The sequence below is a fragment of the Martes martes genome (assembly GCF_963455335.1).
Source record: "Martes martes genome assembly, chromosome: 10".
Lineage (NCBI taxonomy): Eukaryota > Metazoa > Chordata > Mammalia > Carnivora > Mustelidae > Martes > Martes martes.
In genome coordinates, this window is record NC_137898.1 from 62342772 (window position 1) to 62365404 (window position 22633).

At 35.2% G+C, this 22633-nt stretch overlaps 1 protein-coding gene across 1 annotated transcript in view; it reads left to right on the forward strand.

Annotated features, from left to right (window-relative positions):
- The window catches only part of ACER3 (alkaline ceramidase 3), a 162755-nt gene that overhangs the window by 134376 nt on the left and 5746 nt on the right, over positions 1-22633 (forward strand). Inside the window, exons 7-9 of the mRNA XM_080817447.1 lie at positions 2622-2680; positions 18134-18235; positions 20787-20891. Coding sequence (XP_080673573.1) covers positions 2622-2680; positions 18134-18235; positions 20787-20891 — 266 coding nt within the window. The remainder of the gene's footprint in view (positions 1-2621; positions 2681-18133; positions 18236-20786; positions 20892-22633) is intronic.

A 22633-nucleotide genomic window follows, 5' to 3' on the forward strand; every position in this document is an offset into this window, starting at 1 on the left:
AAAATTCTCACCAAAATACTAGCCAAAGGATCCAACAGTACATTAAAAGGATTACTCACCATAACCAAGTGGGATTTATTCCAGGGCTGCAAGGTTGGTTCAACATCCACAAATCAATCAGTGTCATATAATACATTAATAAAAGAAAGAACAAGAAACATATGATACTCTGAATAGATGCTGAAAAAGCATTTGACAAAGTACAGCATCCCTTCCTGATCAAAACTCTTCCAAATATAGGGATAGAGGGCACATACCTCAATATTATCAAAGCCATCTATGAAAAACCCACCGCAAATATCATTCTCAATGGAGAAAAATTGAGAGCTTTTCTGCTAAGGTCAGGAACACAGCAGTGATGTCCATTATCACCAATGCTATTCAACATAGTACTAGAAGTCCTAGCCTCAACAATCAGACAACAAAAAGAAATTAAAGGCATCCAAATTGGCAAAGAAGTCAAACTATCACTCTTTGCAGATGATATGATACTATATGTGGAAAACCCAAAAGACTCCACTCCAAGTCTGCTAGAACTTGTACAGGAATTCAGTAAAGCGTCAGGATATAAAATCAATGCACAGAAATCAGTTGCATTTCTTTACACCAACAACAAGACAAAAGAGAAATTAAGGAGTCTGTCCCATTTACAATTGTACCCAAAACCATAAGATATCTAGGAATAAACCTAACCAAAGAGACAAAGGATCTATACCCAGAAAACTATAAAATACTCATGAAAGAAATTGAGAAAGACACAAAGAAATGGAAAAATGTTCCATGCTCATGGATCGGAAGAACAAATATTGTGAAAATGTCTATGCTACCTAAAGCAATCTACACATTTAATGCAATCTCTATCAAAATGCCATCCATTTTTTTCAAAGAAATGGAACAAATAATTCTAAAATTTATATGGAACCAGAAAAGACCTCGAGTAGCCAAAGGAATATTGAAAAAGAAAGCCAAAGTTGGTGGCATCACAATTCTGGACTTCAAGCTCTATTACAAAGCTGTCATCATCAAGACAGTATGGTACTGGCACAAAAACAGACACATAAATCAATGGAACAGAATAGAGAACCCAGAAATAGACCCTCAACTGTATGGTCAACTAATCTTTGACAAAGCAGGAAAGAATGTCAATGGAAAAAAGACAGCCTCTTCAACAAATGGTGTTGGGAAAATTGGACAGCCACATGTAGAAAAATGAAATTGGACCATTTCCTTACACCACACACAAAAATAGACTCAAAATGGATGAAGGACCTCAATGTGAGAAAGGAATCCATCAAAATCCTTGAGGAGAACGCAGGCAGCAAACTCTTTCCCGACCTCAGCCGCAGCAACCTCTTCCTAGGAACATCACCAAAGGCAAGGGAAGCAAGGGCAAAAATGAACTATTGGGACTTCATCAAGATCAAAAGCTTTTGCACAGTAAAGGAAACAGTTAACAAAACCAAAAGACAACTGACAGAATGGGAGAAGATATTTGCAAATGACATATCAGATAAAGGGCTAGTATCCAATATCTATAAAGAGCTTAGCAAACTCAACAACCAAAGAACAAATAATCCAGTCAGGAAATGGGGAGAGGACATGAACAAACATTTCTGCAAAGAAGACATCCAGATGGCCAACAGACACATGAAAAAGTGCTCCACGTCACTCAGCATCAGGGAAATACAAATCAACACCACAATGAGATACCACTTCACACCAGTCAGAATGGCGAAAATTAACAAATCAGGAAATGACAGATGCTGGCAAGGATGTGGAGAAAGGGGAACCCTCCTACACTTTTGGTGGGAATGCAAGCTGGTGCAACTACTCTGGAAAACAGCATGGAGTTTCCTCAAAAAGTTGAAAATAGAGCTACCTTACAACCCAGCAATTGCACTACTGGGTATTTACCCTAAAGATACAAACGTAGTGATCCGAAGGGGCACGTGCACCCAAATGTTTATAGCAGCAATGTCCACAATAGCCAAACTATGGAAAGAACCTAGATGTCCGTCAACAGAGGAATGGATAAAGAAGATGTGGTATATACATACAATGGAATACTGTGCAGCCATCAAAAGAAATGAAATCTTGCCATTTGCGATGATGTGGATGGAACTAGAGGGTATTATGCTTAGCGAAATAAGTCATCAGAGAAAGACAACTATCATATGATCTCCCTGATATGAGGAAGTAGAGATGCAACATGGGGGGTTTAGGGGGTAGGAAAAGAATAAATGAAACAAGATGGGATCGGGAAGGAGACAAACCATAAGACACTCTTAATGTCACAAAACAAACTGAGGGTGGTGGGGGGTAGGGGGGTAGGGAGAAGGTGGTGGGGTTATGGACATTGGGGAGGGTATGTGTTGTGGTGAGTGCTGTGAAGTGTGTAAACCTGGCGATTCACAGACCTGTACCCCTGGGGTTAATAATACATTATATGTTCATAAAAAAATTAAAAAATTTTTTAAAAATTAAATAAAATTTAAAAAAATAAAATGTAACAAAAGACAATAAATACTTACATTTTATTGAGAGGGCCAATTTTATAGGTAAAATATACTTCCTTTGCCAAAAAATAATTTTACTAACTTCATTTTTCTTTTCTTATTCAGGTCATGTATGGAATGTTGGTCTTCACATTAGTACTTCGATCTATTTATATTGTTACGTGGTAAGTGGTTTGGATCAACAGTATGATTAGATTACATTCAAGCAATAAATCTATAGCCTAAATTGAAATAACACCCAACTCTAGCAGTGATATTGATAGAAAACTTTAGGCCAACATTTATTGTGGTATAAGATAATGAATACTAGTTCCTTAAGCAAGGTGTTAATTGGCATCCTATAAAAACAAAAGTTCCACATTAATTTGAGGAAAACTGTATGATGGCCTCCTTTTGAATATTTGTAAGGTACATTAATATATTGTCTTGAAAAATCCCTACAGTAAAAACAAAAATTGTTTTTGTTTCTCTGAAACTATGTGACTCAGAACCCTTCTTACAAACCACTATTTAAGGAAGAAAATGTCACAAAGAATCAGTAACTCCAGAGAGGTGATTTAGGAAATAGTCATACTCTTTATAGAGTTTATGAAGATTAAATAATATTCATGTGAGTAATTTCCATGGGACCTGGCCATGCAGCATGTGCTCAATAAATGAGTAATATGTTTTATGAGTTTATCCTTTTTTTTTTCTTTTTTAATTGAGCTTTTTATTTTGAGGTAATTGTAGAAGCACATGTATTAACAGAGATCTCGTACACCCTTTACCAATTTTCCCCAATGATAATGTCTTGCAAAACTATAGTACAACATTACAACCAGGATTTGACATTGACAGAGTCAAGATACAGAACAATTCCATTGCCACAAGCATTTCTGTGTTGTCCTTTTGTAGCCATACCCACTTCTCTCTTACCCTATCATCTCACCGCCTATTCTTAACCCCTGGCATTCACTAATCTATCCTTCATTTATATGATTTTTTAATTTCAAAGATATTAAGTAAATGGAATCATACAGTATATATAATAACCTTTGGGATTGGCCTTTTGCACTCAGCATAATTTACTGGAGATGAGTACAAGTTGTTGAGTGTGTTAATAGTCCATCTGTTTCTATTGCTTAGTAATATTCCATGATATGGATGTATTACAGCTTAACCATTGACCTGTTAAATCTGGATTGTTTCAAGTTTTTGACTATGAAGAATAAAGTTGCTGTGAACGTTTGTTTTTAGGTTTCTGTGTGAATGTAAATTTTCCTTTCTCTGGAATAAATGCCCAGAGTGGAATTGCTAAATTGTATCATGATATATGTTTAGTTTTTCTCAGAACTGCCATACTGTTTTCCAGCTGGGTTACCATTTTACATTTCCACCAGCAGTATATGAGTAACCCAGTTTCTCTGCATTCTTGTCAATATTTCATGTTGCCACTATTTTTTTTACTTTACCCATTCTTACAGGTATGCACTAATCTCTCATTGTGGTTTTAATTTTCATTTCCCTGATGTCTAAAGATAAACATATTTTCATGCATTTATTTGCCATCTGTATATCCTCTTTGTTGAAATGATTGTTTTTGTCTTTACCCAATTTCTGATGGTATTGTTTCTTTTTTTTTCAGTTGAGTTTTGAGAGTTCTCGATATATTTTAGATACTATTCCTTCATCAAATATGTAGCTAATAAATATTTTCTCTCCTAGTCTATGCCTTGTCTTCTCATACTCTTCACAGAGTCTTTCATAGAGCAAAACAGTTTTTAATTTTAATGAAGTCTAATTTATCAGCTTTCATTTTATGAATCATACTTTTGGTGTCAAATATAAGGACTCTCTCCCTAACCCTAGATTCCTAGATTTTATTCTGTTTTTTTGTTTTTTTCTAAAAGTTTTGTATATTTTATATTTTACATTTGAGTTCATGATTTATTTGTAGCTAATTTTCATATAAGGTATAAGGCTTAGGTCAGGGTCTTTTTTTTTTTTTAAACTTACGAATGTCCAGCTACCCTAGGATCACTGGTTGAGAAGACTTCCTGAAATTTCTCCACTGTATCACTTTTGCTCTTTCCTCAAAAATGATTCATATATATTTGTGTAGGTCTATTTCTGGGCTTTTTATTTTGTTACATTAATCTGTGTGTCCCTCCACCAGTGCCACACTCTCTTGATTACTGTAGCTACAAATAATACAACTCTTCAAATTATGTAGACTGTTTCCTCTCAGTTCTTTTCAAAATTGTTTTAGGTGTTTAGGTTCTTTTGTCTTTCCATATAAATTTTACAATATATATTTAAATATGTGTATATTTAAAATTTTTGTTTGAATTTTTTTTAAGAATTACATTAAACCTACATATCAATTTGCGAAGAATTCACATCTTTACTGTGTTGAGTCTTCCAGTCTATAAACACATGTCTTTTCATTTATTTTGATTGTTCTTTGATTTTGTTTATCAGCATTTTGGAGTTTCCATTTCTTTTTTTTTTTTTTAAGGTTTTATTTATTTATTTGACAAAGAGAGAGAAATCACAGAGGCAAGAGGGGCAGAGAGTAGGCAGAGAGGCAAGCAGAGAGAGGAGGGGGGAGGCAGGCTCCCTGCTGAGCAGAGAGCCTGATGCAGGGCTCAATCCCAGGACCCTGAGATCATGACCTGAGCCGAAGGCAGAGGCTTAACCCACTGAGCCACCCAGGCGCCCCTAGAGTTTCCATTTCTTGAGCAATTGTAAATGATATTTTATTTTTAAATTTAGGTGTCCACATGTTCATTGCTATTATATAGAAATACAGTTGGTTTTCTTTATGTTTATCTTATATTCTGCCACCTTATGAAAATAGTTCTAGAAGACTTTTATAGATGCCTTGAGATTTGCTGCAAATAGGGACAGTTTTTATTATCCTTTCTAATGTATGTGCTTTTCATTTCCATTTTTGCCTTATTATCCTATCTAGAACTTCTAGCACTATACTGAATAAGAGTGATGAGAATAGATTTCCTAGCCTTGTTTTTAGTTTTAGGAGAAATGTATTCAGTCTTTCACCATTAACTTCAGTGCAGTGTTAGCTGTATGGTTTTTGTAGATGTTCTTTATCAAGTTGAGGAAGTTCAATTTCATCATTTTTTCAATATCAGTTGATTTGATCACCTGATTTTTTCTGCAATCTGTGAGTATTTTTGTTATTACATTGATTGATTTTCAAATATTGAACCAGCTTTGTATTCCAAATAAACCCCACTTAATCATGGTATAAAATTATTTTTTTATTGCCAAATGATACTTGTTAATGTTTTGTTAAGGATTTTTACATCTATAATCATGAAGAATATTGATTTATAGGTTTATTTTTTGTTTCACAGTTCTGGAGGCTAGAAGTCAGAAATCAAGGTGTCAGTATGGCCATGATTCCTTTGAAACCTCTAGGGGAATCCATCCTTACTTAGCTTCTAGTGATTTGCTGGCAATCTTTGGCACTCCTTGACTTTTATCCACATAATTTCAGCCTCTGCCTTTGTCATGCCATGGTGTTGTCCTTGTATTTCCGTGTATTTGCATGGGTTTTTTTCTTATAAGAACATCAGTCATATTGGATGAGGAGCCCACTCTATTCCAGTATAACCTCATTTTAACTAATTTTATCTGCAGTGACCCTATTCCAAATAAGGTCACATTCTGAGGTACTGGGACTTAGGTCTTCAACATACCCTTTCTGAGGGGAAAAATTTAACCTACAGCAGTGCTTTTCCCTGCACCACTTAAAATATGCATTTATAACTACATCAGACAGTATTACGATTTTTGCCCCACCATAGAACATAATTTAGAAATTCAAATGGGAAAGAAAAATGTATTACATTTACTCATATTTTTACTCTTTCTGTTTTTCTTTCTTCCTCTCTAACATTCTAAGATTCCTTCTCTCCTCATTTCTTTTCTGTTTAGAAAGCTTCCTTAGTCATTCTTTTTAGGGTAGATCTGTTGGCATTATATCCTCTAGGTTTTTCTTCATATGACAATGTATCTTGATTTCTTCGCTGGATATAGAATTCTAGGTTGACAGTTCTCTTTCAGAACTTTAAAACTTTCTTCTGGCCTTCAGGTTTTCTGATGAGAGATCCTGTCATTCAGATTGTTTATTTCCTATAGTAGGAGAGGTGTTGCTTCTCTCACTCTTTTCAGGATTTCCCCTTGTCTTTAGTTTTCAAAATTTTATCTGTGATGTGTCTTGATGTGGTTTTTTGGGGTTAACATGTTTGAGGTTAGCTCGGCTTCTTGAATCTGTGGGTTTATGGTGTTCTTTTTGTTGTGGGGGGAAGAGTTTTTTGGCTAAATTTGAAAGTTTTTCAGTCCTGCCTTTCTTCTCTCCTTCCGGGACACCAATAACATGAATGCCAGATCTTTTGTTACAGTCCCACCTTCTTATGGCCTGATGAGGAAGTCAGTCTAGACTCCCCACTCAGTCTTTGCAGCATGAATGAGGGTGAGGCTAGAGGCTATTCTGTAGCCAAACATCACAGTGTGTGGCTATAGAATATTAGTTACTATGTAAATTTTCAGTCTTGCTAGGCTGCCTCTTTCTTGGTCATTTGGCTAGAGAGAGCAGATTTGTTGGGCTGCGGTTTTTTCGTCTGTACCTAGTGGCATTTCTGGGTTGCTATCATCTTCATTTCCAACTCTGGGATATATAAGGCAAAAAGAAAACACACAGAATGTACCAATGTAGTGTAAGTCATATCCCACAGTCTCTAGCCAGTTGGCCGCCTTCTCTCCACCTTTCAGAGTCTTCTTATGTTTGTTTTTATATAATATTCAGGATTTTTAATTGTACTTAGTGGGAAGAGCAAGGGAAAGTGTGCCTGTTTAATCTTCCCAGAAGCGGAAGTCCCTTATTTATTCTGCTTTTATTTTTTTTTAAAGATTTTATTTATTAGACAGAGAGAGAGATCACAAGTAGGCAGAGAGGCAGGCAGAGAGAGGGGGGGAAGCAGGCTCCCCGCCGAGCAGAGAGCCCAATGTGGGGCTCGATCCCAGGACCTGAGATAATGACCTGAGCCGAAGGCAGGGGCTTAACCCACTGAGCCACCCAGGTGCCCCTATTCTGCTTTTAATCTAGGCATCGTAGGGAAGGGTAAAGAAGCATAAAATACAGTTATTGCCCTAAATCAAGTCCAAAAGATAGGATACAAATACTTTTAGAAACACAAATGACAGTTCTGTAAAAAGTGGTTTAACAGTGGAAGTCCTAGGAGATAAAACATCTTTTCTTTTTTTTAATCTGTCTTGCCACAGCTACTTTCTTATATCTCCATTTGGTGATCATTTCACTTAGTACTGTTCATTGTTTACCTCTTTGTCTTGTCCATCTATCTTGTGTTTCTTGAAGTCTTAGTTATCATGGTAATTCCTGGAATTCAGAAGAGTGGTTATCAGTAAAGATATTTTAAAATCAGAAAGAACTTGTTTTCTGGGGAATTTTTTGTTGTTGTTTTTTAACTATGACAAGATATATCTGAAAGTCTCTTCTGTAACAAAACATTTAGAAATTGTGGATAAAGCACAACAAACATCCTTTTAAATGCATACCTAAACTCAAAAAAATGTAAAGAAAATTCTAAAGCATCAAATGTGAAGAAGGAACTGAAAACTAAACTGACAAATAAGTTCTGAAATCATGAGCAGTTACAAGGCACCTTGTCTTTTAGCCTCAGTTTTAGGTTGGAAAAGTGACTCCCTTGTGAATTTGTAGTCACTGTTCTGCCTTCCCATAGATTTTGGATTCAAATACACATTACTTTTATTGTCTGGGAAACTTCAAGGTCTAAAATTATCTTAAACTGATCCAATATTCCTAGAGCCCCAGTATATCTGAGAGAAGCAAAAGCAATTTATCTTTAAAGAAATGTAGTTTCATGTAAGCCCCATAGGATTTCTGCATATTGGATGGAGATCAAACAAGTGTGCACAATCAATTCCAAAACCAGAGAAGGAAGTAAACTACCATAAGTAAAAGTCAGGAGAAACACAAATCAATTAGAAATAAACTCCCCAAATCAGATGCTGAAATATAAAATAACTATTTAGGAGATATTTAGTAAAATGAAAGAGAAAATGAAAAGGAACATGAGATTATTGAAAGCAAAATTCCAGATTTGAAAAAGAATCAAAGAACTTCCAACATTAAAAAATAAATATTGAAATTAAAAAACTCAATGGATAAGCTAAAAATTAAATTAGACACAGATGAAGAGAGAATTAATTAAATTGGAAGGCAAGTCTAAAGAAATAAGCCAGAAAGCATTATAGGGAAATAACAATCCTTATTACGGTTCCAAGGGAAAGAATAGCAAAAATTGGGATAGAACAGATATTCAAAGAGATAGTAGGTATAATGTAGATGCTAGAAAACTAAAAGCTGTATTTCCCTTATTTCTTTTGCTGGTAAGTTTCCAGGTACATTCAGGTTCTGCCAATCACATGTATTCACACAAGATTGAATTCAGAACCAAGTTAAGTGAGGGAGAGAAATAGTAGTATGTGTAAGGCATCCGTTTACTACTATGAATCTAGGGTGTGCATCATGGCTCTGGAAACAAGTGTGATGATAGCTTCCTGATATATGAATTATAGCTAAGGTTATCATATGATGCTGGGTGCAACAGTAGTCCAGAGGTTTCCCAATTCTCGAGCTTCCTAAATGTGAAAAAGAAAAAAAATGTTCCTTTGGCAAGATAATTCTGTGGTAGTATTCATGAGTCATTTCTAGAGAGCCTAATACTTGCTCATTCATCATTTTGGTTGGAATTGATTGTTAAATTCTTTTCTGCTCTACATAGAGCTCTTATTTGCAGCTGAATTCTGATTGTTACCTGTAGAAGAAGCATACTGAAATTGCTGAAATCCAAAGACAAAGATCTTAACACATCCAGAGACAGAAGATGTATTAACAAGGGAATACTCAACAACAGACTTATCAACAGCAACAATGAAGCCAAAACACAGTAGACTGTTATCTTCAAAATGCTGAGAGAAATTAACCATAACTTAGAATTGTATACCCAAATATCTTTCAAAAACAGGGACAAGATAAAGGCATTTTAAAACAACAAAAATGGGGAAAGTTTGCCAATATACCTCACTAAAAGACTTTCCTTTTAGGAACTACTTTAGCTGGTGCAAAAAAAAAATGATATATCTTTTGGATTATCTGAACAAAACATTGTGACTATTTCATATCTAATTTGAGATGTTTTTAAGTGAAACTAAAGTAGTGGACAAAATAATATGAGATACAAGGGGATAATCTTAATTACATAGTTAGTTCCTAAGGTCCTTTTTATTTGGGAAGAAGGTACAGACAGTGATTAATTTTAGATTTTCAATGTGTGTTTTTGATAGCCATTAGAAATAGCAATTGATTTTGTAGTGACTTTCAAAAACATGAGGGAGTAAATGGAATTATATAACTGAATCCAAAAGAAACTAGGAAAAGAAGGGTAAAAGGGGAAGCAGAGAGAAATCAGAACAAATTCAAAGCAGAAAATAAAGGGGTAGAAATAATTCAAAATATATTAATAACCACAGTAAATATAAATGGACAAAGCTAAGCAATTAAAAAGCAAAGACTCTCAAGCAGGAAAAAGAAATCCAGCTGTGTGCTATTCATAAAAAGTGTGATTAAAACATAAATACACAGTATGTTGCACACACAAAACATACTTAGCTTAAGAATTTTATCTCCTTTCTCAACAGGTACCAGTTGCAAATAGGAATGAACTAGGTGCCAAAATGTGAAACGAAATATGAAGCAGCTTTGTGTAGTTAGTAATTTCTAGTTTAAACTGTAACTGAACATTGTGGCTGCATATGTATTATTTTATATTGTACTTTTCCCATCACTGAGGTTTGGACTAATAAAAGATATTCCATAGTTTTTAAGTGACAGATTGTTTTTTTTTTTAAGATTTACTTATTTGACAGAGAGAGAGACAGCGGCAAGAGAGGGAATACAAGCAGCGGGAGTGAGAGAGGAAGAAGCAGGCTTCCTGCCAAGTAGGGAGTCCGATGTGGGGCTCAGTCCCAGTACCCTGGGATGATGACTTGAGCTGAAGGCAGACACTTAACAGCACTGAGCCACACAGGCACCCCGGAAATTCCATAGTTTTTAATATAAAATGAGAATATTTCAACGATATATTCTAGATAGCAATATACTAATTGAAGTGAATGCTTGTATATATTAACTTATAGGCTTAAACCTTTGTTTCTAATGCCTTAACTGTCAAATGATTAAAACTTAAAAGCACAGTATTTTCTAATACTAAAAAGCAGGTATTTTATAAAATTATTTTAAAATTATACAGATTTTATAAAATCATATATAAAATTAAAAAGCAAGTGTTTTTATAATACTAGAAAAGTATTATAGTCAGCATGCTAGACCAAGAAGTAAACACTGAAGTGACTAGAGCAGGTACTGATGCTGTCAGTGTTTAGCACTATGTGCTTCGCTGTGTTTATGCTACAAAAGTGCCATAGTAGACTGTAGCTAGCTAGTACTGCTGCCTTATGTATAACTCCAAAGAGGAAAACAGAACTTGAAACTGAGTGCTCGTTTCTTTTAAGATACTGCTATTATCCTTGGCTTGGATAGGTCATGCAGATTTATGTGGCTGCTATTTTCATTTACTTAGCATTACTTTAATACCTTGAATGGAGAACCAGACATTCTCTCTTCACCTGACTAGCAATGGCCATTTAACTGTAGTAGCAAAACAAACAAACAAACAAAAAAACATTTTTTATGAGACAGCTGGCACTTAAGATCAGAAGAGTTGTTTATACTTGATGCTTAAATGTTCTCTGCCCAAAGCTCTGAAAGACTTTAAGATAGAAAGTAATACTTACTACAATACTGAGTTTTTGTAGAATTATTCATTTGATAATAAAACCCACCTATTTGGGGCACCTGGGTGGCTCAGTGGGTTAAGCCTCTGCCTTTGGCTCAGGTCATGATCTCAGGGTCCTGGGATCGAGCTCCTCTGCCTCAGGCTCTCTCTGCTCAGCAGGGAGCCTGCTTCGCTTTCTCTCTCTGCCTACTTGTGATCTCTGTCTGTCAAATAAATAAAATTTTAAAAAATCTTAAAAAAAAACCCCACCTGATTAGTCTCAAAAAAATCCACATAAATACACAATACTTTTTTTAAAAAGGGTATAAAAACAATATGTGCCACACAAATACTGACTAAAAGAAAGTTGGACTAGCCATTTTAATAACGAAAAAAATTTAAAGCTTTATTTAAAACAAATGTGTTTGCTACATTATTATTAAAATATTTAATTTATTAGAAAAAAAAAGCAATTCTAAACCTTTCATGGAAAATTTTAAGCAAAAATTGACAATTACAAAGAGATGTACATCCGTGCTCCATCATGCTGATATATTTTAACACAGTAACCATATTAGCCAGGATATGGACATTTAAATAATACAATAACAAATTGATTTAATATATTTAAGTTAAAGGAGTTTGGTCTTCTCAAGCATGCATGAAGTAGTTATTAAATCTACCAGACAATAGTTTTATTTTTTTATTAACATATAATTTATTATTTGCCCCAGGGATATAGGTCTGTGAATCATCAGGCTTACACATTTCACAGCACTCACCATAGCGCATACCCTCCCCAATGTCCATAACCCAGCCACCCTAACCTTACTCCCCCATCCCTCAGCAACCCTCAGTTTGTTTCATGAGGTTAAGAGTCTCTTACGGTTCAATAGTTTTAAAGAAGTTTTTTTTTTTTTTTAAGATTTTATTTATTTATTTGACAGACAGATCACAAGTAGGCAGAGAGAGAAGGGAGGAAGCAGGCTCCCTGCCGAGCAGAGAGCCCGATGCGGGGCTCGATCCCAGTACACTGGGATCATGACCTGAGCCGAAGGCAGCGGCCTTAACCCACTGAGCCACCCAGGCGCCCCACGGTTCAATAGTTTTAAAGCAAGGTTCAGCAAACTTTAAAGTATAACATGTTCTCTGACTGTAGTATAATTAGTTAAAACAGAATTAGTCAAAATAGCCCATGTATTTGGAAACTTAAAACCATACTTGTAAATACAAGTAAAAACAAATTGCAGTAGAAATAATACTTATAAAGTAATCACAGTGAAAGTGCCACAGATCAAGTACTACAAAGTACTGGTTCTTAGCGGGAAATTTATACCTTAGATGTTTACATAAGGAGTAGAGAAACTGAAGAATAATGAATTAAGCATACAACTTCAATAATTAGAAAAAGGATCAATAGAATCAATCCACATAAATGAAGAATGGGACTATGAAAGGACAGAAATTAAAGAAAACATATAATATTGAAGATCAACATCTTCAATCTAACTTCCCTCCCTTCTGAAACCCTACTAAGACTCAATAAAGCATAAACCCACCAGAAGACTGAATAAACTTTTTAAAACTGGAAAATAGATGGATTACTGCTAACCCAAGAAAGTCAAATTTTAAACAAAGAACCTCCAGTTTACATCATAATTTTCTCAAGTATCAAGTATCAAGCATTAACCCAACAGACAGTTTGGAAAAGCAGATGAAATTGGGTTCTAAAATAAGGAGGGCTGGTTAAAAGCCTTAAGAAACTGTTAAATGCTTACTTCCGCTCACCTACTCCATACCACGGAACAACTACAGGAGCCTGTAGGTTTATTCTCTGGTAACAGTGAACAATGTCTCTAGATTGGGTTTTGCCAGACAGTGAGCATGTCAATAACATGGTGAAATCAGAGAAATTGGGTGACCTTATGCACCTTGAATGTTGAATGTAAAAACCTCTAAGCAGAAAATTGAGAGGATCTTCTTTTAGGGAATATGAGAACTGTAAAAGACCTAAAGATACTGATTTGGGGGTTCCCTAACAATTGGCCCAGCAAAATAACCCTACAGTAAAGGTTACTAGTCTAAGGGCCTCAACCACATGCTTAAGAGTTTGTGGTCACCTTTTTAGTTTCCCATTCTTAAGAATGAGGAGACAGTGCCAGACAAGAGGAATGCATCCAGTATGAAAGACAGAGGCCAAAACAAATAAGGGGCGGTAGCGGAGGGGGGGCACGGATCAACTTAGAAGAAACAACTTATGCATGAAGGAGAAAACTTCAAATATAACAAAACAACAAATACCATTAATCCATTCATGTTTCTAGAAATACACTATATCTATGAAATCAAGAGTAAGATGCAAGATAAAAAAAGGAGCATTCAGAGAATCCCCCCCCCACCAAAGATACTAAAAATATGGTAAAATGGAAAACTGAAGTGAATGGTTTGAAAGATACAGTTGAAGAAGTCACTGGAATTCCTTCTCTTGAACATATATTGTGATTGCATTATGGTCCATCATCCCCCATCCACCAGTAAGAATCTAACACAGGAAAGGCACTAAACCCATGGTGTGGTCCAGAGTAAACAAGAGCACAAGACCTCAGGACCCTTGGGCCCACTCATCACCCCTGCTGTGGAGAAACAGTGAAGTGTTTCCTCATGTCTGTGGGCTTCACAGCAGAAAAGACAGAAGCAAACACACACACACACACACACACACACACACACACACACACACCTGGGTGCCATCAGGATGATGAGAAAGAAATGGAGAAGAGACTCAATAGAAATATTACTAGGCCAGATGCAAAGACAGTGCAGATAAAATGGAAGGGAAGGAATCATTACCAAAATTACTTAAAATACCCTGCAATTGAAAGACATGAATTATTACATTGAAACAACCACTGGCTATTCAACACAATGGGTAGAAATAGACCCATGCCAGTTTCAGAATTCTTGACAAGGAAGATTCCACAAGTTTGTAGAGTTAGAAGACAGATATACCTATGAAGGATCAGAAATCAGAATGGTTTGGGGCTTATCAAAACAAAACTGGCAGCTAGAATTCTAGAATTCTAACTTAGAATCCTGCAGCCAACCAGACTACCAGCTCATATATTTGAGTTCTCAAAAAAAAAAAAACCTTATAGCCCGTAAACTATTACTGGAAACCTACTGAAGGATGTATAATGAGAGAGTAAACAGAAAAGGAAGAAGACATGAGATAACAAGGCATAGGAAATCCAACACTGAGAGAGGTAAAGGCAATTCTCAGGGTGAAGAGGAAGGGAAGGAATTTCTCAGCTGATAGCTTTAGACTAGTGAGGAAGGTAGTTCAGAGTAAAGCAATGTTACACCAGACCCGTATGTGTTGAGGGCCTTCTGTATTACCCATTCTCATACCTGATAATAATGGGTAGTCTATCCCCAGAATCTTATCTGTACTTAGTTTGTAGGGACCATGTGCTGATGAAATTCTTGCTCTCTCCTCTGTACCCTGCTGCCTGGATAACCAAAGACATTCATTTCACCCCACAGAAGAATTTTGCTTTGAACTACCGCTGAGAGCTGAAGATTGGCCCTGGTAAGTAAGCTTAGAAGCAGAAAATAGAGAGTACCCTACTCCCATTGATCATATTCTGTCACATCTCAGCATCTGGCCCACACTGCAACCCTGCCAGATGCCTTCACTTTGTTGAGCTCTGTGTTTCCTGGGACTCATTCTTGCCTCCCCTAAATGGGGTTATGATGTACTCTGAAAAGCTGAAGACAGACTGTGACTCTCTTAACCTAATCTTCTCTGAGAACCTTCATCAAACAGTGACAATAATGCTTTTTCCTCTGCACAGCCAGGTTTGTGCTTTCCTGATGGTTTTTAAATTACCCTGTTTCATTCATTTATATATCAATGCTAACAGGTAAAAATAAGAAAATATTTGAGAAAATCTATTCTTGTCGTTCACCATACTTTAAAAAAAAAGAAAAAGTACATGAAGATAGCAGATTTAGACAGTATTCTGTAAAGTTCAACAGCTATTTATAAACTAAAGACAAAATAAAACCCTTTACAAATTAGTAATAGAAGGGAACTTTCTTAACCTGTAAACTCTACAACATCTAACACATGTAGTAATAAAGTGTTTAAGAAAAAAGTTATCTTTAAAATGAAGAATAAAACAAGAATATATATTATCACCACTTCTATTCAAGCCTTCTATTAAAGGCTTGTTCAATAATAGTATTTGCAGATCACATGATCATGTACAGAAAATGTCATAGGACATGTACCAAAAAACTCCTAGGAGTAATAAGTTGGAATTCAGCAAGGTCATGAAATTCAAATGAATATTCAAAATTCATATTTCTATATACTAGCAGCAAATAATTGAAAAGAGAAATTTCAAAAGTACAGTTTCTAGTAGCACCAAAACACATCAGATGTTTAAAGATTAGAATTTAGCATCTGTATGTAGGACCTGCATATGGGAAACTACAGCAGTTTTTTGCTGAGAGAAATTAAAGAAGACCTAAACAAACAGATAGGTGGACCATTTTCATGGATTAGAAAACTCAGTATTGTTAAGATGTCAGTTCTCCCCAACTGATCTGTAAGTTTAACGCAGTCACAATCAAGATCTCTGCAGGCTTTTTGGTAAAAATTGAGAAACTGATTCTGAAATTTATAAGGGAATGAAAAGGATCTAGAAGAACCAAAGCAGTTTAAAAAAAAATTACATGGGCGCCTGGTGTCTCCATTGGTTAGGCATCTGCCTTCAGCTCAGGTTATGGTCCCCGGGGTCCTGGGATCAAGTCCTACATCGGGCTCCCTGCTAAGTGGGGAGTCTGCTTCTCTCACTCCTCATGCTCTCACGTGTGCTCTCTCTCAAATGAATAAATAAAATCTTAAAAAAAAGAAAAAGAATGACAAAGTTAGAGGACTTAACACTCCTTAATTTAGTCTGTGCTACACTGATCAAGACAATGTGGTATTGGTGGTAAAAATGAAATATAGATCAGTAAAACCCGCAAGTAGACTATTCATCCATATGACCTGATGTTAAGTAAACATTCAAAGGTAATTTTGTGGGGGAAAAGATAATCTTTTCAATAAATTCTCCTGAAACAACTGGATATTCTTATTTTAAAAATGAACTTAAACTCCTGCCATTACAAAAGTTAATGCCATTACAAAAATTACTAGAATTGAATCATATCCCTAAATGTAAAAGCTAAAATTATAAAACTTGTAGAAGAAATTATAGAAGTCTTTGCAGGCAGACTTTAGTTAGGCAAAGTTGTTAAATAGGATACAAAAAATACAAACTATAATGAAAAAAATTGATAAATTGAACTTTATCAAAATAACAAATTTTTTTCTTCAAAAGACATTAAAAAAGTGAAAAGCAAATCACAGATTTGAAGAAAATACAAAATATATATCCAACAAAGGACTTAATGTTTAGAATATATAAAGAATTCTTACAACTCAATAAGAAGGCAAACAATTTTTTTAAATAGGCAAAGATTCAACAAACGGTAACAAAGAAGATTAACGTGGATGACAAATAGGGCACAAGATGATGTTCTATAACATTAGTCATTAGGGAAATGCAAATTAAAACGATGTTGAGATACCACTAACATCTACAAGGAACAAGTAAAATGAAAAAATCTACCCATGTTATATGAAGTGTTGGTGGGGATATAGAACAAAAAACTCATACACTGCCGGTGGAAATGTAAAATGATACAGTCACTTAGGAAAACAGATTAACAGTGCTTTAATAAGTTTGACGTTCACCTGCCGTACAATTCAACTATTCTTCACCTTTTTACCCAATAGAAATGAAAGCAAACATTCATACAAAAACTTACCTACCAGTGTTCATAGCTGTTTTATTTGTTGTAGAAAAAAATGGAAACAACATTAATGTCCACCAACATTTGGACAGATAAACAAATTGTGGTATATCCACACAATGGAATACCACTCAGTGATTAAAGGAAATGAAGTATTGATACACATAACAACATGGATGAGTTTTAAAATAATTATGCCAAGTGAAAGAAGCCGTACAATGAAGAGAATGTATTGTGTTATTCCATTTATACAATGTTCTAACTATCTTTTGGAGATGATGGGTATGTTTAGTATCTTGATTGTAGTGTTTCATGGATATATACAAATGTACTGATCAAATGTACACTTGAAATATAGTCAGTTAAATGTAAGTCAGTGATACATCATTGAAGCTATAAAAATATATAAGCTACTGTTCTTATTTTGGGTAACTCACTAAGCTTCAGTTTTCTTATTGGTGAAGTGCAAAAACTAATACCTGCCTCACAGGGTTTATTTGAAGATTTTATTCATTTGCCTGTGTATCTAATTGACTGTGGTGCCTGCCTGACACAGAGCAGGTGACTCAGTCAATGTTAATTCTGTTGCAACACAACCTACTTCTTCCAGGGGACTGATAAAGTTATTGGGGGCCTTCAGATTACTTTCTTGAAACACTTAACAAAGTCTTAATGGCATATTCTTCCTCATTTTTTAATGGCTAAATGTAATAAGCAAATGTATTAGAGAATTTAATAGATAGGTTTGCATTTAATACTAATAAAAACCTTTCCTTTTCCTGAAAGCAGTGGCTTCAAGCTCTGAACATGACATGACTTAACAAAATTTCAGTTTGCTGTTTTTTTTTTTTTTTTCCCCGACAGGGTTTATCCATGGCTCAGAGGACTGGGTTATACATCCTTGGGCATATTTTTAATGGGGTTTCTATTATGGAACATAGATAACATCTTTTGTGATTCACTGAGGTAAGATATATTTTCAATCTTTAAGAAATATTTTTGGAAGCAATTTGTTAAGCAGAAAATTTCATAAGCATATAGAATTACTAGTGCCATGAAATGAATTTTTGTCATTGTTAAGTTAAATTCTGAGAATACTTGTTTAATTAACCTAAAAATTTGGACCTAAGACTATTTCATAGTATCTATAGGGATTTTTGTGTGTATATATCACAGAATTACAGAGTTGATCAGATGTTAATTAGGCTTCTGAAATCTGCCTAATCTGCTGTGTTGAAGAAATACTAAGGATTTGTAAGAAGCATATAAGATACATGTATATGATTTTGTACTTTAATATACTTAATGTTATTTTCTAAGAAAGGCAAGTGTTCTCTTTACCACCTTGTCAGCAATTATGTATTGAGTAGAGTTTGAATTTTGCATCTCTGGGCTTAGTCTGTCACCAAGATAAATATCTTTCTGTACCTCAGTTTCCATAAAATGAACATGTTCAACAGGTTAAACTAATGGGTCCTTCCAACTCAAAATTTTGTGCCTAAAGTTTCCCATAAACACATAAATTGAAAAGCACCAGGGAGAGGCAATCAGCAAAATTCAGACTGTGAGAAATCTACAACATGAATGACGTGGGCTCTTCGGCATAAATTGCAGAGGGGGTAAAAAAAGAGGAACATACAGATTAAAAGAGACTTAAGGGCGCCTGAGTGGCTCATTCAGTTGAGTATCCAACTCTTGATTTTGGCTCAGGTTGTGATGGTGGGGTGGAGAGATGGAGCCCTGTGTGTCAGCCTCTGTGCTCAGCGTGGAGTCTGGGATTCTCTCTCTCCCTCTGCCCCTCCCCCTACAGGTGTGCGTGCACACATTCACACTCTCTCTGGAAGGGAGGAAGGAAGAAAGAAAAAGAAAGAGGAAAGAAAATATTTAAAAATATATGAGACTTAAGAGATAGGATGTATCAACCAAATGCAATGTGTTGTCTTTTTTTAATTTTGATTCAAGCAAAACAACTGCAAAACAAAATTTTAAACTCATGAGACAATTGGAACTTTAATCAGTAATTGAATATTTCATGATATTAAGAGATTATTGTTAGTATTTTATATGTGAAAATGGTATTACTGTTATGTTTTAAATAGTTTTTTTTAAAGATTTATTTATTTATTTATTAGAGCAAACACAAGTGGAAGGGATAGAGGGACAGGTAGAGGGAATCACAAGCAGACACCATGCTGAGTGTGAAGCCCTACTTGGGGCTTGATCTCATGACCCTGAGATCATGACCCCGGGATCAGAACCTGAGCAGAAACCAAGAGTCAGTCACTCAACCAACTGCACCACCCAGGCACCCTATAAGGAGCTTTTAATCTTTAGAGACACATACTGAAATATTTAGAATTTAAATGATACAATATCTAGGATTTGCTTCAAAATATGGAAGGGTAGAAATGGATGTGAGTCTCAATGGTTGGCTAAGTTATTTAAATTGTTGAACCTGGATAATGGATACATTATAATTTTGCTCACTTTTGTACATGTTTGAAATTTCCCATAATAAAAAATTAAATAAGTAAATATATATTTTAAATGTATACAAACAAACTAGTAATATACCTTGCTTAGAAAACTAAGTTCTGAATGAGTGATTCTGAATCCATATTACTCATTAGAAGCCCCATTAGAGAGAGCACTTATACTGCCGAGATAAGTCATCATCCTCTGGGTTAAGAGCCACTAAGAAATGAAGTAGGTTCTTAGAGATGGTAGTTGTCTCAAAAATTCATGGCATATCTAGAGAAGTAGTTTTAAATTGATTGTTTTCCTTCCTTCCAGTAAATGAGAAATTAATATGGTACACACTTTAATCAAAAGATGTAGAATTTGAGACTCAGCTGTGCCACTTGGCTGAGTGACTTGGGCAACTCGGTCTCTGAATTTTAGATTCTTCATCTGTAAAGCAAAGCTAATAATAGCCACTTCAAAGACTCACTATGAAGTGAAATAATATTTACCGAAAGTACTTTATGATGTATGGTGCTCATCTAAGATGAAGGTTGTGTGTAGGGCAGGGAAAAGCATGTATCTGGCTTCTTGGGTGAATAGCTACGAAGACCAGTGTTTCCCAGATTGTGTTCCAGGAAACACTTGTTTCATAAAGTGTTAGTAAGATATTATTTGAAGAAAGGGTTCTGTCCATTAGTACATTACCTAAAAAAAAAAAAAAAAAAGAAAATAACTCTTGTGCAGTCCTGATAGGACTTCTCAAAGCCTTCATTCTATTAGTAGACATTGCAATCTCCAGGAGGGCAATAAACTATATACTACTGTCTGTGGGTTTTTTTGAACACAGAATCATTTCTTCATGGAACTCTGGTAGGATCACTGTTCCTCAAAATATACTTTGGAAAACAATATGCAGACTACAGCAGATTTAAGGAAATTAAATAATTGCTGTATGTGAGAATAACATTTCAAAATGCTCAAAGACTGTCAGCAATAGTTGCTAAATATTTAAAAAAATAGTAATAATGGTGATCTTTCCCCCCTCTTTACACAGGAACTTTCGAAAGAAGGTGCCACCTATCATAGGTGTTGCCACACAGTTTCATGCATGGTGGCATATTTTAACTGGCCTTGGTTCTTATCTTCACATCCTTTTCAGGTAGGAAATAGAGACTTTTTTTTTTTTTTTAGCATAGTATTGAAGTGTTTTTTCCTTTACTCTTCAAATAGGATGGTGTAAATATAAAATGTCAGAGACAAAAATCAGGAACTTATATTCTAGCTTTGCCTCTGCACCTGGGTGACCTTAAACAAGTCCCTTCCCCTCTCCAAAGCTTCGTTAGTTTTCTCATCCTTTTTTTAAAAGATTTTATTTATTTATTTGTCAGAGAGAGAGAGAGAGACTGAGCAAGCAGTGGGAGCGGCAGGCAGAGAGAGAGGGAGAAGCAGGCAGGCTCCCTGCTGAGCAGAAGCCCGATATGGGACTCTTTCCCAGGAACCTGGAATCATGACTGGAGCCGAAGACAGAGGCTTAACTGACTGAGCCACCCAGGTCTCCCTAGTTTTCTCATCCTTATAGTGAGATGGTTGTACTAACTGACCTCTGACACATGATTTACATTTTAAGTAATCATTCATCTCCTTTTTAGAGCAAGTAGGATGTAAACATTTCCGTTTCTTATTTATCAACATATCTTTATTTATAGAGAATAAATTTAGAGGGAGAAAAGTAGCCAGATCCCCTAAGTAGCAGACTGGGAAAGCATGAGTGTTAGAAGTCCCCAGCTTAATTTGTCTCTTTCCCTGACTTATGTTTGCCACTTCTCTTCCCTTGCTCAAGAATCTGTTGGAAGTCAGTCATTTATAACAAAAATGAAATTAGAATTCTCTCTGATCACACTATTCAAATAATGTCTCTATATCATTCTCCCCTTACCAGTCCTTATTTTTCTTCAAAGCATTTACAAACAGTTTATATATATTTATTGTTTGTCCCCACCAGCTAGACTTAAAGTTCCTTGAGCTAAGGGACTTTATCTTATTCACTGCTACTCTCAAATGCTTAGAACAATACCTATCAGATAGTAAGCATTCAGTATATATTGTTAAATGATTTAATGAATGAATGTGTACCTATTGATCTCTTTACAAGGGGGTCAGAATATGTTTAATCTCAAATTCTTCTCAAGAATTGAGAGAGCTGAAATATTTCTAGAAAAGGGAAAATATTTTTCTTTGAAGCAATGTGAAAATGAAAATTTACTCAACTGAAATTTGTAGAATAATTCCTTAAAATAACATTGGCATCTCACCCCTCTGGAGATAACTTATTTAGGCAACCTGAATTATCTAAAATATAACTACCTGAGAATTATAGAAAAAAGACTTTTGGGCAGCTAAGTAAGAATCATTGCATTCATGCTGTGAAGAGCTCAAGGTTATTATTCATGGAAGAGCTCTTAAACTCTGACTGTAAGTATATTTATTTTACTTTATGCATCCTGTTATTACTGTATTGATTATTTGGATTCTCAGCCCATAGCACTTTAGAAATAGCTAATTTAAAAGGGAAGGGATAGGAAATGTTTGAGGAAATTGAAAAATTATAGAAAAGGAGAAATAAGAATGAGCCTGACAATTACAAACTTAGCACTTTAACACTGCCCAAGAAGTCCCAAGGACATTACTGCAGTATAGTATAATACAGTAGTAAATTTCTATAATAAATAAGAAATGAAAGTATACTCATTTTATATATATATATATACATATATATGTATATATATATGTATATACACACACACACTATTTTAAAAGGTTAGGGTTCAGGGCGCCTGGGTGGCTCTGGGTTGGGCCAAAATCTCGGGGTCCTGTGATCAAGCCCTGTGTCGGGCTCTCTGC